This window comes from Neofelis nebulosa, chromosome 16, assembly GCF_028018385.1.
Source record: "Neofelis nebulosa isolate mNeoNeb1 chromosome 16, mNeoNeb1.pri, whole genome shotgun sequence".
NCBI lineage: Eukaryota > Metazoa > Chordata > Mammalia > Carnivora > Felidae > Neofelis > Neofelis nebulosa.
The window spans coordinates 821,835-843,739 of record NC_080797.1 but is presented as its reverse complement, the minus strand read 5'-3'; the positions used below and the strand labels follow the sequence as shown (position 1 = coordinate 843,739).

At 60.1% G+C, this 21,905-nt stretch overlaps 1 protein-coding gene across 13 annotated transcripts in view; it reads right to left on the bottom strand.

The window, feature by feature from the left end:
• Positions 1-21,905, bottom strand: part of KIAA0753 (KIAA0753 ortholog) — a 41,321-nt gene that overhangs the window by 19,076 nt on the left and 340 nt on the right. Inside the window, exons 1-10 of one of the 13 annotated variants that reach the window (XR_009255206.1) lie at positions 17,813-18,823; positions 17,101-17,248; positions 13,923-14,153; positions 11,098-11,680; positions 8,520-8,626; positions 6,999-7,061; positions 6,382-6,597; positions 4,437-4,647; positions 2,790-3,022; positions 1,153-1,319 (exon numbers count right to left, since the gene is read on the bottom strand). Coding sequence is in view for 7 of the 13 variants with exons in the window: in XM_058704555.1 (XP_058560538.1) it covers positions 1,153-1,319; positions 2,790-3,022; positions 4,437-4,647; positions 6,382-6,597; positions 6,999-7,061; positions 8,520-8,626; positions 11,098-11,680; positions 13,923-13,934 (1,592 nt within the window). In the remaining 6 variants the exon portion in view is untranslated. The other 12 variants (XR_009255205.1, XM_058704560.1, XM_058704555.1 and 9 more) reach the window with 12 other exon arrangements.

The following is a 21,905-nucleotide window of genomic DNA, read 5'->3' as shown; positions in this document are numbered from 1 at the left end:
ACACAAAAGTACGGAACTTCGAGCAGAGGGATAAACGCAGCAAAGCCCGTGGTGACATCAGGACGCCTGACTTGAGACCCCGCCCTACTACAGAAGGCGCCGGACCCCCTCCGCGCTGCCGCGTCAACTTGAAAACGAGGGCGCGCGGGCACGTGTGTCATTCACACGACACGACACCGCGGGAGTCTCCAGGTGGGCCCGTCCGCCAGGCTTTTCCCCGTCACCTGCCGGCCTCCGGAAGGGTGGGCCCCCCTCCCCACATCCCTGCTCCACCACGCCTCCAGCAACTTCTTTTTTTTTTTTAATTTTTTTTTTTTTTCCAACGTTTTTTTTTTATTTATTTTTGGGACAGAGAGAGACAGAGCATGAACGGGGGAGGGGCAGAGAGAGAGGGAGACACAGAATCGGAAACAGGCTCCAGGCTCCGAGACATCAGCCCAGAGTCTGACGCGGGGCTCGAACTCACGGACCGCGAGATCGTGACCTGGCTGAAGTCGGACGCTTAACCGACTGTGCCACCCAGGCGCCCCAATGCAGCAACTTCTGTCCCATGGAAAACAAACGCCGCTCTGTCCCGATCGATAGTGTCCCCCGGAGACTGCTTCCACCTGACCGGACCCCGCTGCCCGGGAGGGCCCGCCTCCCCCCAGCCCTGCGATGGCGCCTTGTCCCTGCGTGCAGTGGATGAGGGGACGGCGGCAACGTCCATATTACCCGCACGTCCCCTGCAGTCGGTGAGATCCGTACGGTTTTATAAGTCAGCATCTGGTCTTAGAGTTGGAATTATTTCTAAACATTCACTCATTCAGCAAAGATTTAGTGAAAGCCCCCCACGGACCGTGAGGGGTCAGGCCCCGCGCCAGCTGTGGGAGGCGCACGGCTCCTGGCCTCAGGTCACTGAATCCACCGCGTGGAGACAGGTGGGGGCGCGCCTGCGACCCCCACATGGGACCACACGCCCACGGCGGGTCGGGGCGGCCCGCTCACCCACAGCCACGGAGGAGAGAGGAACCGTCACCCTCTGGACACAAAGCGCTCGCGTGTTTCTCACCCAGCTAAGCTTTCCTTCCTCACGGGAACCACGGCGGCCGCTTCACCAGCTGTACGCGCTAGGTCATCCTTGACCCGAGGAGGGAGAGCACGGTCACGTACCATTTGGGGGACGCTGGCGGGGACGTGGGGTTTGGAGGCACCCAGGGGGCCCTGAGGTCCCTCACTGGCTGCTGGCTCCTTTTCAGCCTGGATGACACGGTCGTGCGCTGCAGTCTGCTTTTGCCGCGGCCTCGGGGCGGCTGACGGTCCTCAGCCCTGGGGGGTCCCTGTAGGAGAGAAACATGAACCCTGAAGCCAAACGCGTATCAAAGAGGCTCGTTTTAACCTCTGGCTTACGGGAGCTTCGGGCGTCCCCACGCTGCACCAGACCCCTGACTGGAACGCGCTGTGGCAACTTTGAGGGCGGGTGCACGTCACACTGAACCCCCCAGGTGGGGGCGGGGGTTTACCGGTGGAGCCCCTGGATTTGCCACCTTTTAATATGTGTGTGTGTAACATACACGTATGCGTGTGTATATGTGCATGTGTGTATACGTGCATGTGTGTGCGTGTACAGATGGAGTCCCTGGATTTGCCACCTTTGTGTGTGCGTGCATGTATGTATGACGTACGTGTGTGTACATGCGTGTTGCACATGTGCATAATACGCATTGTGTGTGTGCGTGCACATGTGTGTGTGTCAGTCTAATATACACGCACGTATATGTATGCCGTCTAATAAACATACGTATCGTGTGTGTACAACGTACACGTGTGTATTACGTGTGCGTGATATACACGTGAGTTATGTGTGTGTGTATGTGTACAATACACACGTATGTATATGTACGTATATGTGAGTGCGTATATATATTTATGTTTACGTTTTTCTCTAGTTAAGCAAACACAAAGAAGAGATAATCTGCACGGTATTCTCGGTGAAGACCCTTAACCTCTGAGTCTTAGGTGTCTCATCCATAAAATGGGAGCTGCTTTCCAGTGTTTCCAGGAGGCTGGACGGGCCGCTGTAGAAGCAGCAGAAGGCACTGTCCAGGCAAAAGCGCCGGCTGTCCTCGGGCAGGCTGGGTCCTGACCTCCCAGCGACTGCCCTCCCCGCCCCCCCCGCCCCGGAACTGTGTGGAAAGGAGCGAGACCTGACCCAAGCCAGGATCTATCAGCCACCGTGCCTGGGGCCACCTGACCACACGCAGGGCAGGGTGGCTGTGGAAGCCCGCGCTCGCCCATCCGGTGGCAGGGACTACATGAGGGGTGGCTAGGCGGGAAGGCGGTCTTCCGGCTGGTTCGGCCACACTGCAAACAGAAGCTTAAAACGTAACGTAGCCTCAAGCCAGCTGGCTCCCAAAGACCTGCTGGAAAGCACTGACCCTTGGACGCCTTTTCATACCGAGTGGTTAGTATTTATCGATATTTATCTTCAGCAGGAACCAAATCTCAAGCCCCTCCAATTTCACACTTCCAAAGCAGAAGCAGAAAAAACTGAATGTTAAAGTAGCCTGCCCAGTCAAGACCTCGGAATCAAATTTGTTCCGACCTCTCCAAACCAGGACGAGAGAGAACGTCTGATGGTCACGGCAACATTAAAAACTGTTATCTTTTTTTTAAAAAAAAAAATAAGGAAACACTATTGGGAGCCGAGCAAAGTCAGCTCAGCCGGGACGGTGGGCTCAGGGGCTCGGGCGGCACCGCCGACCAGCCCGCGACCGTGGCCACGCAGCCGAGGGAGGGAGCGTCCCTACCTGCGGCGGCCCCACCGGTGCCTCCTTCTTCCTGGGCGGTATGCTCCCCGCCCCGGGCCTCCAGGCCGCTGCTCCCGCTCTCGCCACGGCCACGGGCTCTGCCGTGAGGCTTGCGCTGTGGTCCGGAGCAGGAGGGGCTCCTTCCGGACGGATGTCCGCGCCCCTCACGCCAAGCCCGTTCCCGTTCGCGGACCGCTGGGTCGCTGTAGGTGCTGCCCCAGGCTGACACTTATCTGCAGGGACAATTCAGAAGGACAAACGGACGTGCTACTCAAGTTGATGACAAGCGAGCGTCCCCTCAGACGAACTCCAGACCTCCGGCCCGGAAACACAGAGGCGTTTTGCTGCCAAGATCACTCCTCGCCCTCGACTCCCCCGCGGACCCACACGGGGAGACACCGAGGCTCACCTCCCACGTGCGCCCCTTCCCGTGACTATAATAATGCCAGCTCCTGACAGACCCCTTCTTTGTCCTCAATCACCCCACCTGGCTACCAAATGTGGTTTTGCTAAAATGTAAATGTTTAACTGTCACCTCTCAAAACTCTCACTGGCTCCTAATTTGACACAGAATCAAGTCTGAACTCCACATGACATTCAACTTGTGAGGAGAAAAGAAATAAAACCGTCTACATTCAGGGCACCTGGGAGGGTCGGTCGGTTAAGCATCCAACTCTCGATTTTGGCTCAGGTCATGACCTCACAGTTTGGGAGTTCGAGCCCCAGGCTGTCAGCGCAGAGCCTCCTTGGGAATTCTCTCTTTCCCTCTCTCTCTGCCCCTCCCCTGCTCACTCTCTTTTTCTAAATAAATAAATAAATAAACACATACATAAATCATATGTACATACATACATACATACATACATATTAAGTTTCACTTAAATTTAAAAAGAGGGGAGGGCACCTGGCTGGCTCAGTCGGTGGAGCATGCGACTCTTGATCTCAGGGTCTTGAGTTCAAGCCCCACATTGGTAGTGGAACTTACTTAAAATTAAAAAATTTACGGGGCGACTGGGTGGCTCAGTCGGTTAAGCAACCAACTCGTGATTTCAGCTCAGGTCACCATTTCACAGTTTGTACCTCCCTCTAACGGGGGACCCTCCTCCACGGGGGACCCTCCCTCCAACGGGGCACCCTCCACAATGGAGGACCCTCCCTCCAATGGGGGACCCTCCTCCATGGGGACCCTCCCCCCAATGGAGCACCCTCCACAATGGGGGACCCTCCTCCACGGGGGACCCTCCCTCCAACGGGAGACCCTCCTCCATGGGGACCCTCCCTCCAATGGGGCACCCTCCACAATGGGGGATCCTCCTCCATGGAGGACCCTCCCTCCAACGGGGGACCCTCCTCCACGGGGGACCCTCCCTCCAACGGGGGACCCTCCTCCATGGAGGACCCTCCCTCCAACGGGGCACCCTCCACAATGGGGGACCCTCCACAATGGGGGATCCTCCTCCATGGAGGACCCTCCCTCCAACGGGGCACCCTCCACAATGGGGGACCCTCCTCCACGGGGGACCCTCCCTCCCCTGTGGGGGATCCTCCAGCTTCCCACCCGAGGATGCGGTTGGCTTGCTACTGGCTTTGGGGGTTCAAGTGCACCCGCTGTGGACCAGACACGCACAAACATTTCAGGACACATACCAGCAAGAAGCCTGTCTGCCCTGGAAGGTTGTCGCACTTCCTGCAGAAGTATCTCCTCTGCTAGGGGAGGTCTCCTCTCGCCTTTTGGCGAAGAACTCCGCCGTCTCTCCAAGGCCCTGTGGCCACCAACGGGAAACCTGGTCTGAACTTCCGGGAAACATTTCTTCACCTTTTTTGGTGACAGTTTCTTTTCCAGGAGGGACTCCAAAGCCTGCCGCGAAACCAGCGTTCTCTTAGTGTGTCTCACAAAAGTCTGCCCGCTGATCACAAAACTGAAAGCGAGGTCTCCGGATAAACGTGCCGTTAAACGGCCAACTCTCATGGTCGTCCAATTGTTGCTTAATTTAATCTGAAAACTTTTTTACTGAGGACATCTGTCTAATCAGAAGGATTCTGCACGTTCTTTTACACATTTAGTTCGCTAAAACCAACGGCAAAAAGATAAAGAATGTGACTACTTTTAAAGGCAACCAAATCTTAAAAATAAGGATCACCACATTTTAGAAACTAACCCTAGTCTTCAGAACATAACGCTTTACAAGCATTTTAATTCTCAATAAACATCTCATACACTCCAACAGTATTTTCAGCGTGCAAACGAACCGCATTTTATATACGTTTCCATCAACTACTCCACATGCCCAGCGACCTCGGTCACTCACCCACCCCAGGGGGAGGACGCCTGTGCCCCCTTCCTAAAAGAGATGCACGCTCTCCTGAGTGCCCCCACCCATCGCCCGGTCCGGACGCATCGGGCACAAGTGAGCATATGGCAGGGAGACGTCCTCCGGGTGGCAGCGGGCCGTGGGACGGCACGGCTCCTCAACGAGACAGAAGGAACGTCCCGCACTACCGAGGAATTCCAAAGTCGGAGTGGGCGGACATCGTGTTTAGGAAAGGTTAGGTTCCGGTACCCCCGCAAAGTCGGGGGAAGCACCGGGTAGCCCCCTTGAGGCCCTTTCCAGAATTGTAAACACGTGTCCTCCGAGCAGATCAGCGTGGCCAACAAATGTTTCTAGTGGGCAGAGCACCCGTGGCCTGCCACGCCGTCCGCGGGTCTGAGCGTCCCAGAGCGAGCTCTCCCTACACCACCTGCAAACCACACACACCGTGCCGGCTGCCGCCAACGGTCAGGGCAGAGGGGCCACGAGGGCCACTGAGGGCGTCACCCACCCGGAACTCCCCCTCCAGTGCCCCTTCCCTCCCAGGTCACACTGACACGGAGCTCGCTTTCCGTCTGTGGGCAGACGTGCGGGGCAGTGAGATCCCGCTGGCATCTCGGTGACCTGTCAGCAGGACACAGGGCTCCGGAAACTCCTGCAGCCCACGGGCCGCGTCAGGGACGGGTGGCAGGCTCACGTGGTGGCACTCGGCAAGCTTCGGAGGGCCACGAGGACGAAGGCACTGTCACCGGCAACCACGCAAGACCCTACCCCATCCTGACTCGCACCTGCCGGCTGTGGTTTCCAGAGGTCTCCAGCCACAAGCCCCGAAGCTGTGCGCTCATAGACAAGTATTTCTTCTTGCCCCAAATCGACCTTTCTTGCCAATTTCTTCTTGCCCACTAGCTGCCCGCTGGTGCCCTCCTCCAAGCACTGACAGAAGACTGCTGTACCCTCTCCTTTCCTGTGCCAGTAAAATTCTTTCCCGGATGGTGTGGTCAGGGAATGGAGCGCTCCGGTTAATCAACGGACCCGGTTAACGGTCGCTGTGTGTTCTATACCGAGCCGCCCGTTCTCAAACAAGTGAAATGCAACTTTACAGACCAGACTGTAAAAGCCACAAAATAAAAACGAAGGGCTGCCCCCGTCCTCTGCAAGGCTTCACCGCTAGGCGGCCGGTCTGTCTGGTTGTCTCTGTGAATCCCAACGAAACCGGGCGATGGAAAACATTGCTTCCCTTAGACGCAAAGCACTCTGAACAAAACCTGGAGTCCGCTTCATACCTCGATTTGCCGCAGGATGTCTATGACCACCTCGGACACAGAGGAGTCGGCGTCCAGCTTGGCGGAGCAGAGGGAGAGCTGGCGAATGAGGCCGCCCAGCTCCCTGCACCGGGCAGGGAGGGGCCGCTCCCCGCGGTCGGCGAACTGGGTCACAAACACCTGCAGGGCCCGGATGGCGCTTCGGTGGGCAGCCGCCAGCCGGGACATTGCCCACGACTGGCGAGGGGGGACAGATGGGAAGTTATTTCGAAACTCAGAACTTGTCAACATTAACCCACCCTCACCGACATTTACGGCCCGTCTTCCTTCTACAGACAACTGTTTCTGTTGTGAAACTTCTTCACGGTAAAGGGGATTAAAACGTTGAAACCTTCTCTCATGGCAAAGGATCTTTTCCTTCCTATTGTCAGTTTCTTACACCAGCAGCAACAACAGCAACAAAAATCTATTTTCAGACTCTGTTCCTTGGAAGGCGACCCCGAATTCAGAATATTTACTCTGCTCGGCCCTCACTAAGGCTCTGCAAGCGAGCGCAGGGCACCCCTACACGGTACCCACCAAACACCGGAGATGCATTTACAAGGAATAAAGGTCAACCACACCAATCCGCAGCCTACCTTCTCGGTATGTTTAATCTTACGTGGACTCAATTTATCCAATTCTTCCTGGATTTCTTTCACCTGTTTCATAAAGGGGGAGAAGTGAAAACTCAGTATCTTTCCACACGTCTTTTTGGTAAAAGAGGACACAGCATGTCTTGTCCAACTCCGACCACTGTTTAAATCACGTCCCTTGAATTCACACAAGGCTCTTCACTCACGTACCCGGAGCAGCGCCGCGGCTTGGAGCCCCAGGTGGTGAACACAGCACAGTGCCCACCTGCCACCCCAGGTCCCCGGCATCGTGGGAACATAACGTGAAGGAGCGAAGGTGGAGGCGGCCCTGGAAAGGGGGGAGAGCCACGCCAGAGCGCGGGGTCCACCCTGTGCCTCAGAGAGCTCCCACAGGGTCAGATGCGTGTTCCGGAACAATCTCTATGGCGGCAGTGTGGGTTGAGGACTGAAACCAAACCCCAGAAGAATACAGAGCAAAATCAGACTAGGGCACTTCCTTTCAATGAAAACATCCAGTTTCTCGTTCAAGCAATAAAGCCAACATGGGACTTAAGTGACCGGAAATGCAGTAAAGGTGGATTAAAGAGTGAGGCACTGAAGTTAAAACAGACATTTAAGGGGCGCCTGGGTGGCTCAGTCTGTCAAGCGTCTGACTTTGGTTCAGGTCATGATCTCAACGTTTGTGGGTTCAAGCCCCACGTTGGGCTCTGTGCTGACAGCTCAGAGCCTGGAGCCTGCTTCCGATTCTGTCTCCCTCTCTCTCTGTTCCCTCTGCCACTCGTGCCCTGTCTCTCAAAAATAAATAAATGTTATGGGGTGCCCGGGTGGCTCAGTTACAACACAGAACTTCGGCTCAGGTCATGATCTCGCGGTTTGTGGGTTCGAGCCCCGCGTCGGGCTCTGGGCTGACAGCTCGGAGCCTGGAGCCTGCTTCGGGTTCTGGGTCTCCTTGTCTCTGCCCCTCCCCCACTTGTACCCGGTCTCTCTCTCAAAAATAAATAAACATTTACAAAAACAACAACAACAGATGTTTAAAAACAATCTAGCTGCAACATAAAGAACGTGAATGTCTGTTTATCGCCACGAAAGGCATCCCGAGACCCTCAACACGGCCCCCGTTCCTCACCACTGGGTGAAGACAACCAGTGTTTGCTGTTACGGCGTGTACAGTGGGTCACAGACACGAGATTTCCTCTCGGGCTGCGGCTTGTAGCTGGGACGGGGGCTCCAGGGTACCTGACCGGCCTGTGTCCGCAGAAATACGTGCCGTACAAGCACTGTTTTCCAAGGAAAGGACTCAGGGCTTTTACTGGATTCCCAAGAACCCATGACCCCAAAAAGCCAAAAACCGCTAAAGAGTTGGGCCGTATGCACGTAATACACAAACACACGTAAAGGCAGGCGGCAAAAGGAAAAGGAGTCATGTGTCCGCACGTCCAGGAGATTCGGCCTCACAAACGACCCAGTGTGCTAGCGCTCCAGAGACGGTGGGGCCCTGGCGGCCGGCGCCCCCACCCTCCGCACCTGCTGCTGCAGGGAGTACAGCATCCGGGCACAGCGCACGGCCTGTTCCTGCCTCCTGACGCGGGCTCGCTGCTCCTCATCCGGTTCCAAAGCTTCTTCCGTTCTATCTGCAAACATCGTTTCCCCGAAAGTGGATTACTCACTACAGATGGAAACTTACAAAATTTTCAATTATTCCCAAAGATGATACAGTTGGAGACCTCTGCTTTTATTAAAAAAAAAAAAATGGGGCTCCCATAAAACACTTTCCACCGGCCAAGAAACGAGGACCGTGCGGGCGTGTGCGTAGCTCACGCACGCAAGAGGCGTGAAGGCCTCAGAGCAGGCCCTCCCTGCGGAAAGGACCGCAACCAGACCCCAGTGGACAGTCTACGCCACCGTGAAGCGTCACTTACCACTTTAAAATTCTTCCTATCGAGCCAAAACCTGTAATGCTTTCTAATTTCTCAAAAATCCTTTACCGGCTTATTTTTATGCTTAACAAGATTCCTTTGACACTTTCTCATCCTGAACCTAAAAGAGAAATCTTTGCACCGACACAGTAAGGCTGCTGGGCTGCCCACAGCCTTCACACGCTGCTCACGGAGCACACCCTGGTCCACCGGGCACTCCACGTCCTCCAAACACGGGCTCAAAAACTCTTGCTTCTGGAAGATTCCGAGGGGCATGAAGGCATCCCTTCCTCTAGACGAGGTTCCCAAATACGTTCATCCAAAACCAGCTCTTCCACAAACTCCAGCACACAAAGCCGGAAAAGCAACGTTTTCCTCGTCCAAGTGTAGTTTATGAACTCAAGTATTCAACACTTACTCACCAAAAAGCCAAATGACAAAAAACGTTCATTTTCAAAAAAGCAAAACTCTGAAATCGGGAGTTGTAGATACAGACGCTGTCTCCCGGGAGCCAGACCGCTTGGGTCTCGTGTGGGCTCACAGCACGGGCACCGTGGACGTAGGGGACGGCATCTGGCTCAGGCGGGGGGGGGGGCGGGGGGGGCGGGGGGAGGGGGGGTGGTTAATGGAACAGCCAGTGTCTGGCCACACCTGGGAAGCACAGCCGGGCATGTCACAGCCCCTGGAGGGACCCGCGGACGGGGCGAGCTGCTCCCAGTCCGCAAGCAAGTGCACACACCTGATTCAAGTACGCACTGTAGGTTTTTGTACCTATTTGCTGTCGATTGTGGTGACGTTGTCACTATAGTTTAGAAGGTATGGGGCGCCCGGGGGGCTCAGTCAGTTGAGCGTCCGACTTCGGCTCAGGTCATGATCTCACGGCTCTTGAGTTCGAGCCGTGTCGAGCTCTGTGCTGGCAGCTCAGAGCCTGGAGCCTGATTTGGATTCTGTGTCTCCCTCTCTTTCTGCCCCCCTCGCCCACTCATGCTCTGTTTCTGTCTCTTTCTCTCTCAAAAATAAATAAACGCTAAAAAACAACAACAACAACAAAAAAAAAACAAAGAAGGTAAGGACTTGCGACAACCTGAAATGTTGAACTAAAAAACAAATGAGCAAACACCCGACTCAGTCCCTCCCCGGGGCTTGGGGAGCTCTCTCTAGTGCCCGCGTCAGGCCGTATCATCAGAGCAGGGCCCTGTGGCTCTGTCCCCCAAAAGCCCGGACTCCGCCAGAGCCCCGAGCAGCAGGAGCGCTGTTGAGCTGGCGCAAGGGTGTCCGAACCACGCCCGGTACCGCACTCTTCACGGAGACCGCAGGGGGATGTCCCTTCTGGCCCAGGACGGGCAGGAACTCTTTTCCCCACGCAACTGTGTTTTGTCTCAGACCCTGTAAATTCTGCAACTGTTACTCCCCCGCGTCCCCCACCGTTAGCCACCCCCATGGAAGGTCAGAAACAAGCATCACTTTTCCTGGCCACAACCTCCTCAGCGACGTATCTCTGTTCTAGCGCATCCAATCAGAGCTGGTTTTGTAAGAGGCACCTTGCCCCCTCCTGACGCGCGCACAAGACGTGCACGGAGTCACCTGCAAGGCCCAGGGCCACAGTGGACCCCGAGCGGATCCCAGCACCGGCTCCTCAAGCCCCTGCAGTCACACCAGCTAGCACAGCCCTAGCCCTCGCGCCCCAGGCAAACGCGGGGCGAAAAGAACACTGAACAGCTGTGGAACCGGTCTGTGACGACCACGCACCCTCCCTTGTGGCCGGTGGTCAGCGGCCAGACGTCCCACACGCCCCAGACCCGTCACTGCCACGTTAAAACAGACTTTGTGGAAATACGCACACATCACGTTCTTTGTTCAACAAAGCACAAACAATTTTGCCAGAAGGGCTTCTGGATGAAGAAGGGTCGCCTGCATCCAGGAGCCGGAGGACCGCAGGTGGGGGGGGTGGGGGGTGGACAGCAGGGGGCCACCTGCAGGAGCGAATGGCCCAGGGGGGCCTCTGCCAGGAGCAGGGGCCAGGCCAGGGCAAGGTCGCCAGGAAGAAAGCCCTCCCGCGCGTGCGGTCCAAGTCCGCGTGCCTTGCCACCGGTGCTCAGGCTCCTGGGGGCGGGGGTCCCGAGGGAGTGTGTGCTACCCCCCCACTCTGGGCCTCCCATCCAAGTGATGAGCCCTGTTGTTCTCACCTCTTTTAATTACTTCTTCCATTCTACGGACGCAAGTGGTCAGCTCCTCCTGGAGTCTCTGCACCCCCAGCAGGCCCCGCGGGCCACCCGTCCTGGCGTGCGGCTGGGGCCCCGGCTCCAGGGCGGGGGGCTGCCCCGGCCGCGGGGTGCACAGGTGAACCTTCGCACCCGAGCAGGAAGCTCCCCGCCCGCACGTCTCGTGGCTGCAGTGACACATTTCCCGGCTCCTTGCCTCCTTCCTCTGCTCCCTGTGCTCAGGCACCTTGTGCTCAGGGTGTCCCCACCTCTGACAGGCTTGGGGCTCGCTTCTGAGATGCTGCTGTCTCACGTGCTGTTCGAACTGCCTGCGTCTCACGTCCCTCTTGGCCAGGTGGACGGCATAGCTGAGCCTCTCCTCGGAGATGACGGAGAAGGAGGCCGAGCCGCTCACGTCGGGCCCGGCTCTGAAGCCCGGATCCCCGCCACGGTAGGACTCGCCGTACGAGTGCGTCAGTTTCTCGATTCTGATCGCGTCGGGGCAGATATAGCGCGCGGCCAGGTTGCTGGAATGTGCAGGAACACTCCTGTTGAACTGCAGCTGGTTCTTAAAAAAAAGGCAAACAAAGGTGGGAGCGCGTGAGAACACACTGCGCCACGTGGGAGGGTGTGCTCTCCCCACACAAGCGTCCCTGCTGAGACGCATTCTCCTTGTGCGTGGACGGAAGCGGCCACTCTCGCACGCCCCGGGCTCCCCCGTGTCCCCGCCGCTGCCCGGCAGCACGCAGGGTCCTCTTCCGAAAGGCAAAGCCCCACGCGGCGGCCGGAGAGCCCCTCGCGCCCTGGTCTCTGCCTCGCCTCCAAGCGCCAGGTTCCGGGAGAGGCGCCGCCGTCCATGCTGAGCCTGGCCGACGCCGCTGTGGACGCCCAGCCGCCCACCTGCTGGCCGCGCCACCCCGCCCTGCACCTCAGCACACCTGGTCCCCATGGTCCCCGCACGCCTCCTACGCGGGCTTCAGTTTTGGTCAGTTTTAATCCTGACACAAGCGAGTTTTGTTTTGTCTTTCCCTTAATGAACACGGGCACTTCCATAGCCTACTGTTTTCATTATCTTCCATGGCTGCGCTTTCCAAACTCCCATGAATGGCCTTTTCATGCTCAGCTGAGCTGTAACCCTATTAACCATTTACACGGTTCTCATTTTTCCACCAACGGACACGTTGATTCCATTAATATCGCCACGCATTTATTTTCCCTCATTTTAAAGCATTTCCTATGGACGAAACACCTGTTCTGAGATTACTGAGTCAAGGGGAACGAATGATTTCACAACCACAGGCCCCATGCAGCAAACGGCCCCGAGGGTCTGCGCACACTCCATGATGCCTTTAATCTGGGGACGGCCTCTGGGCTCTCGTGACAAAGTGCACACGTGTGATCACGTGACAAAGAGTCACTTTCAAACAAACCCCCCGTAGGGGCGCCTGGGTGGCTCAGTCGGTTAGCGTCCAACATCGTCTCAGGTCATGATCTCCCAGTTTGTGGGTTCGAGCCCCGCGTCGGGCTCTGTGCTGACAGCTCGGAGCCTGGAGCCTGCTTCGGATTCTGTGTCTCCCTCTCTCTCTGAACCTCCCCTGTGCGTGTACTCTTTCTCTCTCTCAAAGAGAAATAAATACTAAAAAAAATTTTTCTTTAAACACCATAACCAAAATCAAAGAGCTGAAAAATTAGAAGAAAAGTATTTATAAATAGAAAGCGCCCCTATATAAACACATGCTTAAAAGGGAGGTGAAAAAAGATCAAAACAGTAGGAAATGGGAAAACACAGGAGCAGACCAATTATACAAAAAGATACAAACATGACACTGTAACATAGGAAAAGTTGGTCAATCTCATAAAAACACAAATTAAAAACACTGAACCAGCAGCCGACTGCAACAAGGGAGAGGGGAGGCCGTGCTGTGGCAGGTACAGCTGTGGGCAGGGCCCAGCCCCAGGGACAGGCCCACAGGTGCTCCCTCCCCACCCCCCCACAGCCACCACACTGGTGACAGGGTGTCCCGCACGGCCCCAGGGACAGGCCCACAGGCGTTCTCCCCCCCACCCCCATCACACTGGTGACAGGGGGTCCCCACACGGCCCCGGGGACAGGCCCACAGGCGCTCCCCCCCACCCCCCCACAGCCACCACACTGGTGACAGGGGGTCCCCGCACGGCCCCGGGGACAGGCCCACAGGCATTCCCCCCCCACCCCCCCCCACAGCCACCACACTGGTGACAGGGGGTCCCCACACGGCCCCGGGGACAGGCCCACAGGCGCTCCCCCCCACCCCCCCTGCAGCCACCACACTGGTGACAGGGGGTCCCCGCACGGCCCCGGGGACAGGCCCACAGGCATTCCCCCCCCACCCCCCCCACACTGGTGACAGGGGGTCCCCGCACGGCCCCGGAGACAGGCCCACAGGCGCTCCCCCCCACCCCCCCACAGCCACCACACTGGTGACAGGGGGTCCCCGCACGGCCCCGGGGACAGGCCCACAGGCATTCCCCCCCCACACCCCCGCAGCCACCACACTGGTGACAGGGGGTCCCCGCACGGCCCCGGGGACAGGCCCACAGGCGTTCTCCCCCCCACCCCCCCGCAGCCACCACAATGGTGACAGGGGGTCCCCACATGGCCCCGGGGACAGGTCCACAGGCGTTCTCCCCCCCACCCCCACCACACTGGTGACAGGGGGTCCCCGCACGGCCCCGGGGACAGGCCCACAGGCGTTCCCCCCCCACCGCCCCGCAGCCACCTCACTGGTGACAGGGGGTCCCCGCTGGTAACTGCAAAGTGCGGAACCCACCTGAAGGTCCATGTAGGAGAGCGGCCGAGTCAGCTGGGAGCACTTCGAAGAAGGAAGAAACAGTGAGCCTCCGCGTGCACCCCTCTCTAAACCCCAGCAGGCGGTGCTGAGACACCCTGCTCCGTGCAAAGGGCCGGTGACCAAAGACGGTCCGTGACTGCTACCCTTCGAGCGGGGAACGGATGTGTCATGACAGGATACACGTGCGTCTGATCACTTGTGCCAAGAAACCTAGGAACGGAACATCAGAGACGGGCTTGGTCAGGTATGTGCGTGGGGGGTAGGAGGGCGGGACGGAGGAGGTGCGGGAGGGGATCACACTCTCCGACGCCTTCTGGCGTCGGCACACGGGGGGCCCGCTAATGCGTCACATGGAGCAGACAGGGAGGCAGGAAGGGAAGGAACCAAACCCGTAAGGATAAAGGAAAACCCTGAAAATGAATACTAACAGAAACCCGTGCGCCAAACTGAATTTCTAATGAGTAACATAACCACTCGAGAGTGAGGGGTAAGAAAAATTAACCTGAGTAACTAGGTTATGCAGCCTCGGGTTAAAACGATGCTGAGCTCTTGAGGGCGGGGCTCTGCCTGGGGAGGCACAGACCGGATTGCGGCAGGGAAATCCCTGCACGTTCTGAGACCGAGCAGACACATGTGGATAACTGGGGTGGATGACAGGAGTCACAAATGAGTCACAAATGGGAGGTGCCGGGCTGCCACGGACGGCGTGCGTGTGAGCTGGCCCGGGCTGGGGGGGCGGGGGAGGCGGGGTGCACAGGCCCACGGGTACGGACGCCTGTCCCCACTTCTGTCCTCCGGGACGGCCTCGCACGAGAGCCCCCGGGAATCAGTGTGCCTACTCAGTACCCACATGTGAGTTCTAACTTCCATTCTCCACCAGAGGGAGGAGGATGGCCAATTCCGGGGCTGGGACAGGGGAAAAATATGCTGGCCCCGGAATGCCTTTTTATACCAAATGTGGCCACAGATCGACAGAGACGTGTGAAGGGGCGGCGGAGTCAGCCTGGAGGGGCTCCCACTTGGCCAGGTCAGGGCCCTTCTCAGTACCCTCCCGGACACAGCCAGGCTCGATGAATCTGCTCTGATACCAAGAGGTCAGTCACCATGTAGCAACCATCAGGGTAAAAACTACCAATGAAGGCCGAACGAGGAGATCAGTCTGGGGGCGAAAGGGTGTGAACAAGGTCTCAAAGTCAGACACCCCCGACTACGGAAGGTGAACGGGCCAGCGACGTCACGGGGGAAGCCTGGCGGGTGCCACCGTCCCCCTCATCCCGGGGCTGGAGTGAACACTGCCGGGTGGGGGACTGACGAGGTCGACACGCGTACCTCCCAACGGGACACACGAGGACTCAGCATCACATTGGGGTTTTCCCGCCACGGGTGTGTAACCCGAATGTCACTAGGAAGGTCGGGCAAACCCAAACGGATGGAAAGTCGCCCAATAACTGGCTTGCATTTGTCAAGAATGTTGATGGCGTGAAATACAAAGTCTCAGAAACTGTTCAGACCCGAGGAGCTAAGCAAACATGATGAGTCCCGCAGCTCAGTGACCCTGGTTCCTTTCACTGTAAAGGACATCATTGGGCCAACTCACAAAACCTCAGGACGGCCTGAACATCACGTGGCAACACTGTCCTAACGTGTACTTCTCGATTTCCATCACCACGTTATGACTACGTAAGAGGAGTCCTTGTCTTCAGGAAATACACACCAAGTCCTTAGTGGTAAAAAGGTATCGCGGCTGCCACTTGTACTTTGCCAGTTTAGAAAATGTGTGTGCATGCGCGTGTAGATGCGTATGTGCGTATGTGTGAGCAGGTGTGCATGTAGGTGTGTGCCTGCAACACGCGTGTGTAGGGAGGGAGAGACAGAGAACGGAGGGAGGGAGGGAAAATGTAACAGAAGCGTTAGCATGTGGGGAGTCCGGGAGCAGGAGCAGGGCACCCAGGAATTCTGGGTACTGTCACTGGAACTTTCCTGGGTGAAAACCACACGGAGCTATTACGCCACACCCACCAGCATGGCCCTAATGAACACAAACACCGCCGGGCTGGCAAAGGGGCCAGGGTGCCCCTCGCCGCAGGTAGGGACGGGCAGCGGCACAGCCCAGGAGAAAGGTCCGCTGGTTTGTTAGAAAACTAAACGCACCCCTGCCTTGTGACCCAGCGATCTCACTCCCGGGCATTTACACAACAGAAACGCAGGCATGTTTACAAACGTGTACAAGAATGTCCACGGCAGCTTCATCTGTAAAAACCCACACGAGAGGTTGGAGTGTTTGTTACAAAGCAACAGACCACGACCCACGTAAGGCCAGAGAGAGGGTCCCATCCACTGAAAGAAGCCTTACGTGAAAGAGTACGCGCGATCTGGTTCTACTTAGAATGGGCAAAACTAACCCACGGTGGAAAAACCCAGAATGGCTGCCTGCGAAGGGTAGGAAGGGGCGTGAGAGAACTTTCTGGAGCCATGGAAAAGATCTCTATCTCGACAGAGGCACGAGTGACACCTGTGTACACGTTGGTGGAAACTCAGCAAACGTGACAAGATGTGTGCATTCTGAGGTATCCAACCCAGACCTAAAGTCTGCATCGAGGGAAAGCGGAAATTCCGAGAGTAAGTTCCAAGAGTCAGTTCTGGAGGGCGACTCCGCACGGCACCGGGTCTGCAGCTCACGCTGTGCATTTCAGAACGTGCGACGCGCCGGTGAGTGGATTGCGGAGGACAGACTGGAGAACAGACACGCAAGGAAACTAGTGGGACAGTAACGGAACTTGGGCGTTCCCTGTAGAACTCGGCTCTGCTGTGTGAAGATTTTCCTACGTTCACTGTTAGAGGGAAACGTATTTCGGTGGCGACCAGGTGAAGCCGGAGGGTAACTGGTTATTAAGTGACGTTACGGAATCACCTTTGTCCATCTTCTTAGGTGTGATAGTGTGTAAGCAGGAGTGCTCTAAAACGCTTAGCAGTGGAGTGTGCTGACGGCCGCAGCTGGCTTTGAAACGGCTCCCCAGACACCGGAGGGCGGAACAGCACACGCCGCTCCAAGTGTCAGATCTCGAAGGTGGTTTAAAAGGCGTTGGCCGTCTTTTTCTTGCAGCTTCTGCTCCAAACGCGTCGCGCTAAAAACCTGAAGACAAGACGACAGAAGTACCTGGGTCTGGCGCTGGCTGGTCACTCCTCCCGTCCAGTGGGACGCCAGGCTAGATGAGCACAGCGGGGAGCCGGCCTGCCCCGGCCCGGCCCGTTCCGTCAGAGGGCGGAGCGCTGGCGAGAGCCCACCTAGGGTCATCGGTCATCGCCTGCAACGGGAGGAGGCTGCTTTCAGACCAAGGGCGATCAAACACCGGAAGGAGGGGACACCATGCCACCCTCAGAGGACGGTACTCTAGAGGCGGCCCGCAGCAGCCTCGCGCTGACCAGCACGGGTGCTCCGGGAAGGTACCGGCCAGGGTCCTCCACAAAAGCGCCTTCCCTTTTGGAATCCTCCTTTCCAAGAGAACGGGGGACACACCGGGTGAGTGGCTACCCGTCGAGCCCAAACCTCAAGGGCCACCAGTGAGACGTTACTCCAGAAACGGCTCTGCCACGGGAACCAGGCAGCCTTCTGCACACAGTCCGCGTGAGCAAACCCTAGCCACTCGGCGAAGGGCGGCGTGCTCACTCCCCGGGCTAGCTCGGCAGGGCAGAGCCGACCGGCTCCGGGTGAGGCCTCGGGGTCAGAACGCCGAGATCCCTGCCAGGATCTGCCACTGAGTAGCGGAAGGGCCCCCAGACCTGCAACCCCACACCCCCCACACGCACCCCGTGAGCTGACAGCCCGGAAAGCGTTTTGTCAGGATTTGTAGGGACGTGGCCGCGCTCACCCCGCTGTCTCGGACCGCCTCCTCAGACGCCGATCACGCCTGCCTCGTGGCGTGCCGACCACACACTGGTCTCTGTTATTGACCTACTTCACGGCCAGGCCCCAGCCTTCCAGCTAAGCCAGCTTCCCGGGGGGCCGGGCCCGGTCCCGCTGCTCCGAGATTCCCCACAATACAGGGTTTTGAGCAGAGCAGATAATTGAACTCAACGTCTGTTGAATTAAGCTGATTTTCCACAAACCGATTCATTTTAGACGTACTGGTGTGTTTGTGCTCTCAAAGAATCCTACAGCAAATCAATTGGGAAATCCAGGTTTAAAAAAAAAAAATCCCTAATTTAAGCTTTTGAGTAAACCCAAGGTCTGTAGACTGGATTTGCTTCAAGACAGATACACGTGTAGGAACAGAAGGGCAGCTGTTCAAGATTCCCTGTTCCCACAGCTGCAGAGACGAGAGCGACAACGAAGACGGGAGGGCACGGGGGCGAGGCAGTCCCGCTGGCTTTTGTCACCACGGTCACCACAGTCCAGGGCAGCCGCCGCAGAACGGAGGAGCCCGCAGAGCTGGGGCCGGGGCCCCTGCGGGTTCTATGTGGCGACACTTTCCCCGGAAGCCAAAGGCCTAGGACTCAGGGCTGCACTAGGGAAACACTAGGTGACCGCCCCCCCACCCCCACCCTGGCCCCCCGTTGCAGGATACCTCGAGTGACTGACACACACACACACACACACACACACACACACACACACACGTACACAGAGTCCAGTGACACCCACCCCACTGTTCCCCTATACACATTCCTGGGACGCCCCTCTCTCTGCAACCTGTCCCTTCCCCACTGCTCCAGGACACCTCCTAACTTGTCACCCGATAGACCCAGGAAGCCTCCACAAAGCATCTGTCCCAGATCCCCAAGACACCCCTACGGCCTGCGCCTCCGTCTACAACCCAGGACCAACCTCCCCCCAGCCTGTCCCCTCCCAAAGAGCCCAGGACACCCCCCACCCCGTTCCCTACACGTGCTATGAGAAGGCCCCCCTCAACCTGTCCTCCCCCAAAGGGCTCCCCCGGACCCTCACTGCAGACGCTCCTCCGGCCTGTGCCCCCCCACTCTGCTGCGGGTGACCTCTGAGATGGCCGATGCCCGTCTCCTGCCCCGCAACCGGGGGCACAGGGCCTCTTGTCCCTGAGGCCGCAGGCACGTTCTCACAGTGGCTCTCTTCCCCTGGGGGCCGCGGGCAGCTCCAGGACCGGGTCCCACACCCGTGGGCAAGAGGCGCCCCCACTGCCTGTCTGCCTCCCACCTCCCCCCACGAAGCCCCAGCTCCCTCCGCAGACGGCGTCCTGGACGCTGGGAGGCCGGCGGCAGCCTCGGCGGCTTCTTCCCCGGCACACCCAGTCACCCACACCACGGCAGGTACGCGCCCCGCTGCGGGCACCCCCACAGCCGCGAGCACCCCCAAAGGCAGGGGCACCCCTGCAGCCTCAGGGACCGGCCCGCTGGCCCTTCTCCTCCACGGGCCATCCGCAGGTCCCTCCGTCACCGGTCTCTGTCCCCACACGCCCGAGACATCCCCACAGCTGGCGTTGGCCATCATCGGCCCGGGGGCCCCCGCCGCCGTGGGCACCCCCTCGGCCCCAGGCATCTCAGCAGCCTGTCCCCCTCCCAGCGAGCCGGAGGGGCCCCCTGGGCCCAGCCTCTCCCCCGTGGGCCCAGGCATCCCGCCGCTGGGGGGCAGCCCCATCCGTGAGGGACCCCTGGCGTCTACGGGTGCTTGCACCGTGTCCCTCTCCCCCCACAGGCCTGCGACACCCCCGGGGGTGGACTCCTCCCGGACCGGCCGGGGCGTCCTGGGAGCCACGGGCACCGGGGCAGCGGCAGACGCCCCTGCACTCGGTCTCTGTCCCCAGGGTCTCGGCACACCCCCAGAGCCCGTCTCCTGCCCCGCGAGCCCGGGCGCTTCAGGACCCCCGATGGCCTGCCCCCTCTCCCACGGGCCTGGGAAAGCTCCAGAAGCCGCAGTCTCCCCCGCAGACCACGGCCCCTCGGGAGCCACGGGTAACAGGGCAGCAGAGACGCCGTCGCACAGGCTCAAGCCACCTCGAGAGCCGCCGTCCCGGCACGTGGAGCCGGACACCCACACGGCGGCGGGCACGGCCGCAGGCGCCCTCGCGAACCCCCCCGGGCCGCACCTGTGCCTGGGCAGGACTGCGGCCCCAGGCAGCCCCTCTGCCTGTCTCCTTCTGCACAGACAAGACACGTCCCTGGGGCCGGCCTCTTGACCCGCAGGCCCGGGGGCCCCCAACGCTGCGGGCAGCAGGGTCTCCTGCTCCCCCAGAGCCTGCCTCCCGTCCCATAGGCTCACAACACCCCCACAGCCTGTGTCCCCCGCAACCACCCCCGGCGCCCCCAGGGCCCGCTGCCCGTCCCACAGGCCTGGGGCAGCCCCGTAACCCGCCTGTCCTCCCAGGGCCCCTGGTCCCGCCACCGCTGCCCCCACCGGCTGCTGGGTCCCCCACACACCAGGGATGCTCCCGCAGCCCGTCTCCCTCCCCAGGGCCGTGGGCACCCCCAGGCCCTGCTCCACACTCCACAGGCCTGGAGCGCCTCCAGGGCCCACCCGCAGCTCGGCAGGACCGCATGCCTCTGCGGCGTGTGCGGCTGCCCAGGAACCCGGGTCCCCTCCAGAGCCGGTCTCTACCCACACAGCCTGCCCCCGTTCCCTGAATCCTGGGTCACCCCCACATCTAGCTTCCTCTTCAACAGCGCAAGGCACCCCCACGGGCTGTCCAGTGCCCCACGTGCCAGGAGCACCCCCAGACCCCATCCCCTCCACGGCCTGTCCGTTCCGCCACGCGCCCAGGGCACCTGCACAGCTGGCTTCCTCCTCCACCCTGCCGGGCGCCCCCACAGCATCAGGCAGCACCCTCGAAGCCTGCCCCCCTCTCCATGAGCCCGGGGTGTCCCCACAGACGGTCTCTGGGCCGGGAGCCCCCGGCACCTGCAGGGACTGCCCGCTGCCCCACGGACCAGGGGCACTCCCCCAGCCCCTCTCCCTGTCCACAGGCGCGGGCCACCCCGCGGCCTGTCCTCTCCCCAGCAGGTAGGGCACCATCCCAGGCACACCCCCAGGCAGCAGGCCAGCCGCCTGTCCCCGCCCGCACAGGCCTGGGACCCTCTCACAACCCGCCCCGGGCCCGACGCCTGTGGACACTCCCAAGGCCCGGGGCATTGCCCGAGCCTGTCCCTTCACCCAGGGCCCCGTGAGACCACCCCGGCTCGTCTCCACCCAGGAGGCCCTGCCGGGGACGCCCCTGTCAACCGGACCCTCTCCCGCGGGCACCGGGTGGAGCTCCACTCTGCTTCCCTCCCCGCACCCCGCCGCCGCCCGCATAGCCCGCACCTTCAGCCACAGCTCCAGGATGCTCTCGTGCCCCATGGATCCCGGGCGGCCTTTCCGCTCACAGCCCCGGGGGCTCCGGTAAGGCGCCCCGTCCTCCTCCCCGCCGGTGCCCGTCACCCACACCGACCCGACAGGCCCCACCACCTGGGGCTCCCCCACCGCGCCGTCCACCCACACGGCCCCCGGGTCCCCCGCCGAGCCTGCGGCGCCGGGGGTCCCCGAGGCCTCCGGCCCGTTCGCCCCCGCCGCCCCGGCCGCGTCGGCCTCCGCTCTCCTCCCCCGGGGCCGCCGACAGTCTCGCAGCCTCTCTGCGCTCACGCAGCGCGTGTCCCACGCCGAGGTCGTCGCCCGGCGCCCCGCTCCCCGGCCGCGCGGCGCCCCCGCGGCGCCCCTCTTCCCCCACGGCCTCCCGCGCCCGCGCCCCGGCCGGCTGGGCCCCACGCAGCGGCCCGCCGCCCCGCTCATGGCTGCAGGCCCGCCCGCGCCGCCCCGCTCGGCCCCCCGCCCGCCGCCCGCCGCCGGGGCCGCCGCACACACGCACGCACGCGCTCGGCCCCGGCCCCCGAGCTCCGCGGGAGCGGCGGTGACGGGGCCCGCGAGCGGCGGGGCCGGCCGCGGCTCAGGGGCTCCTGTCCCCCGGGCCCACGAGTCCGGGCGCGGCTTCCCAGAGTCCCCCCGGCCCCGGCCCGAGC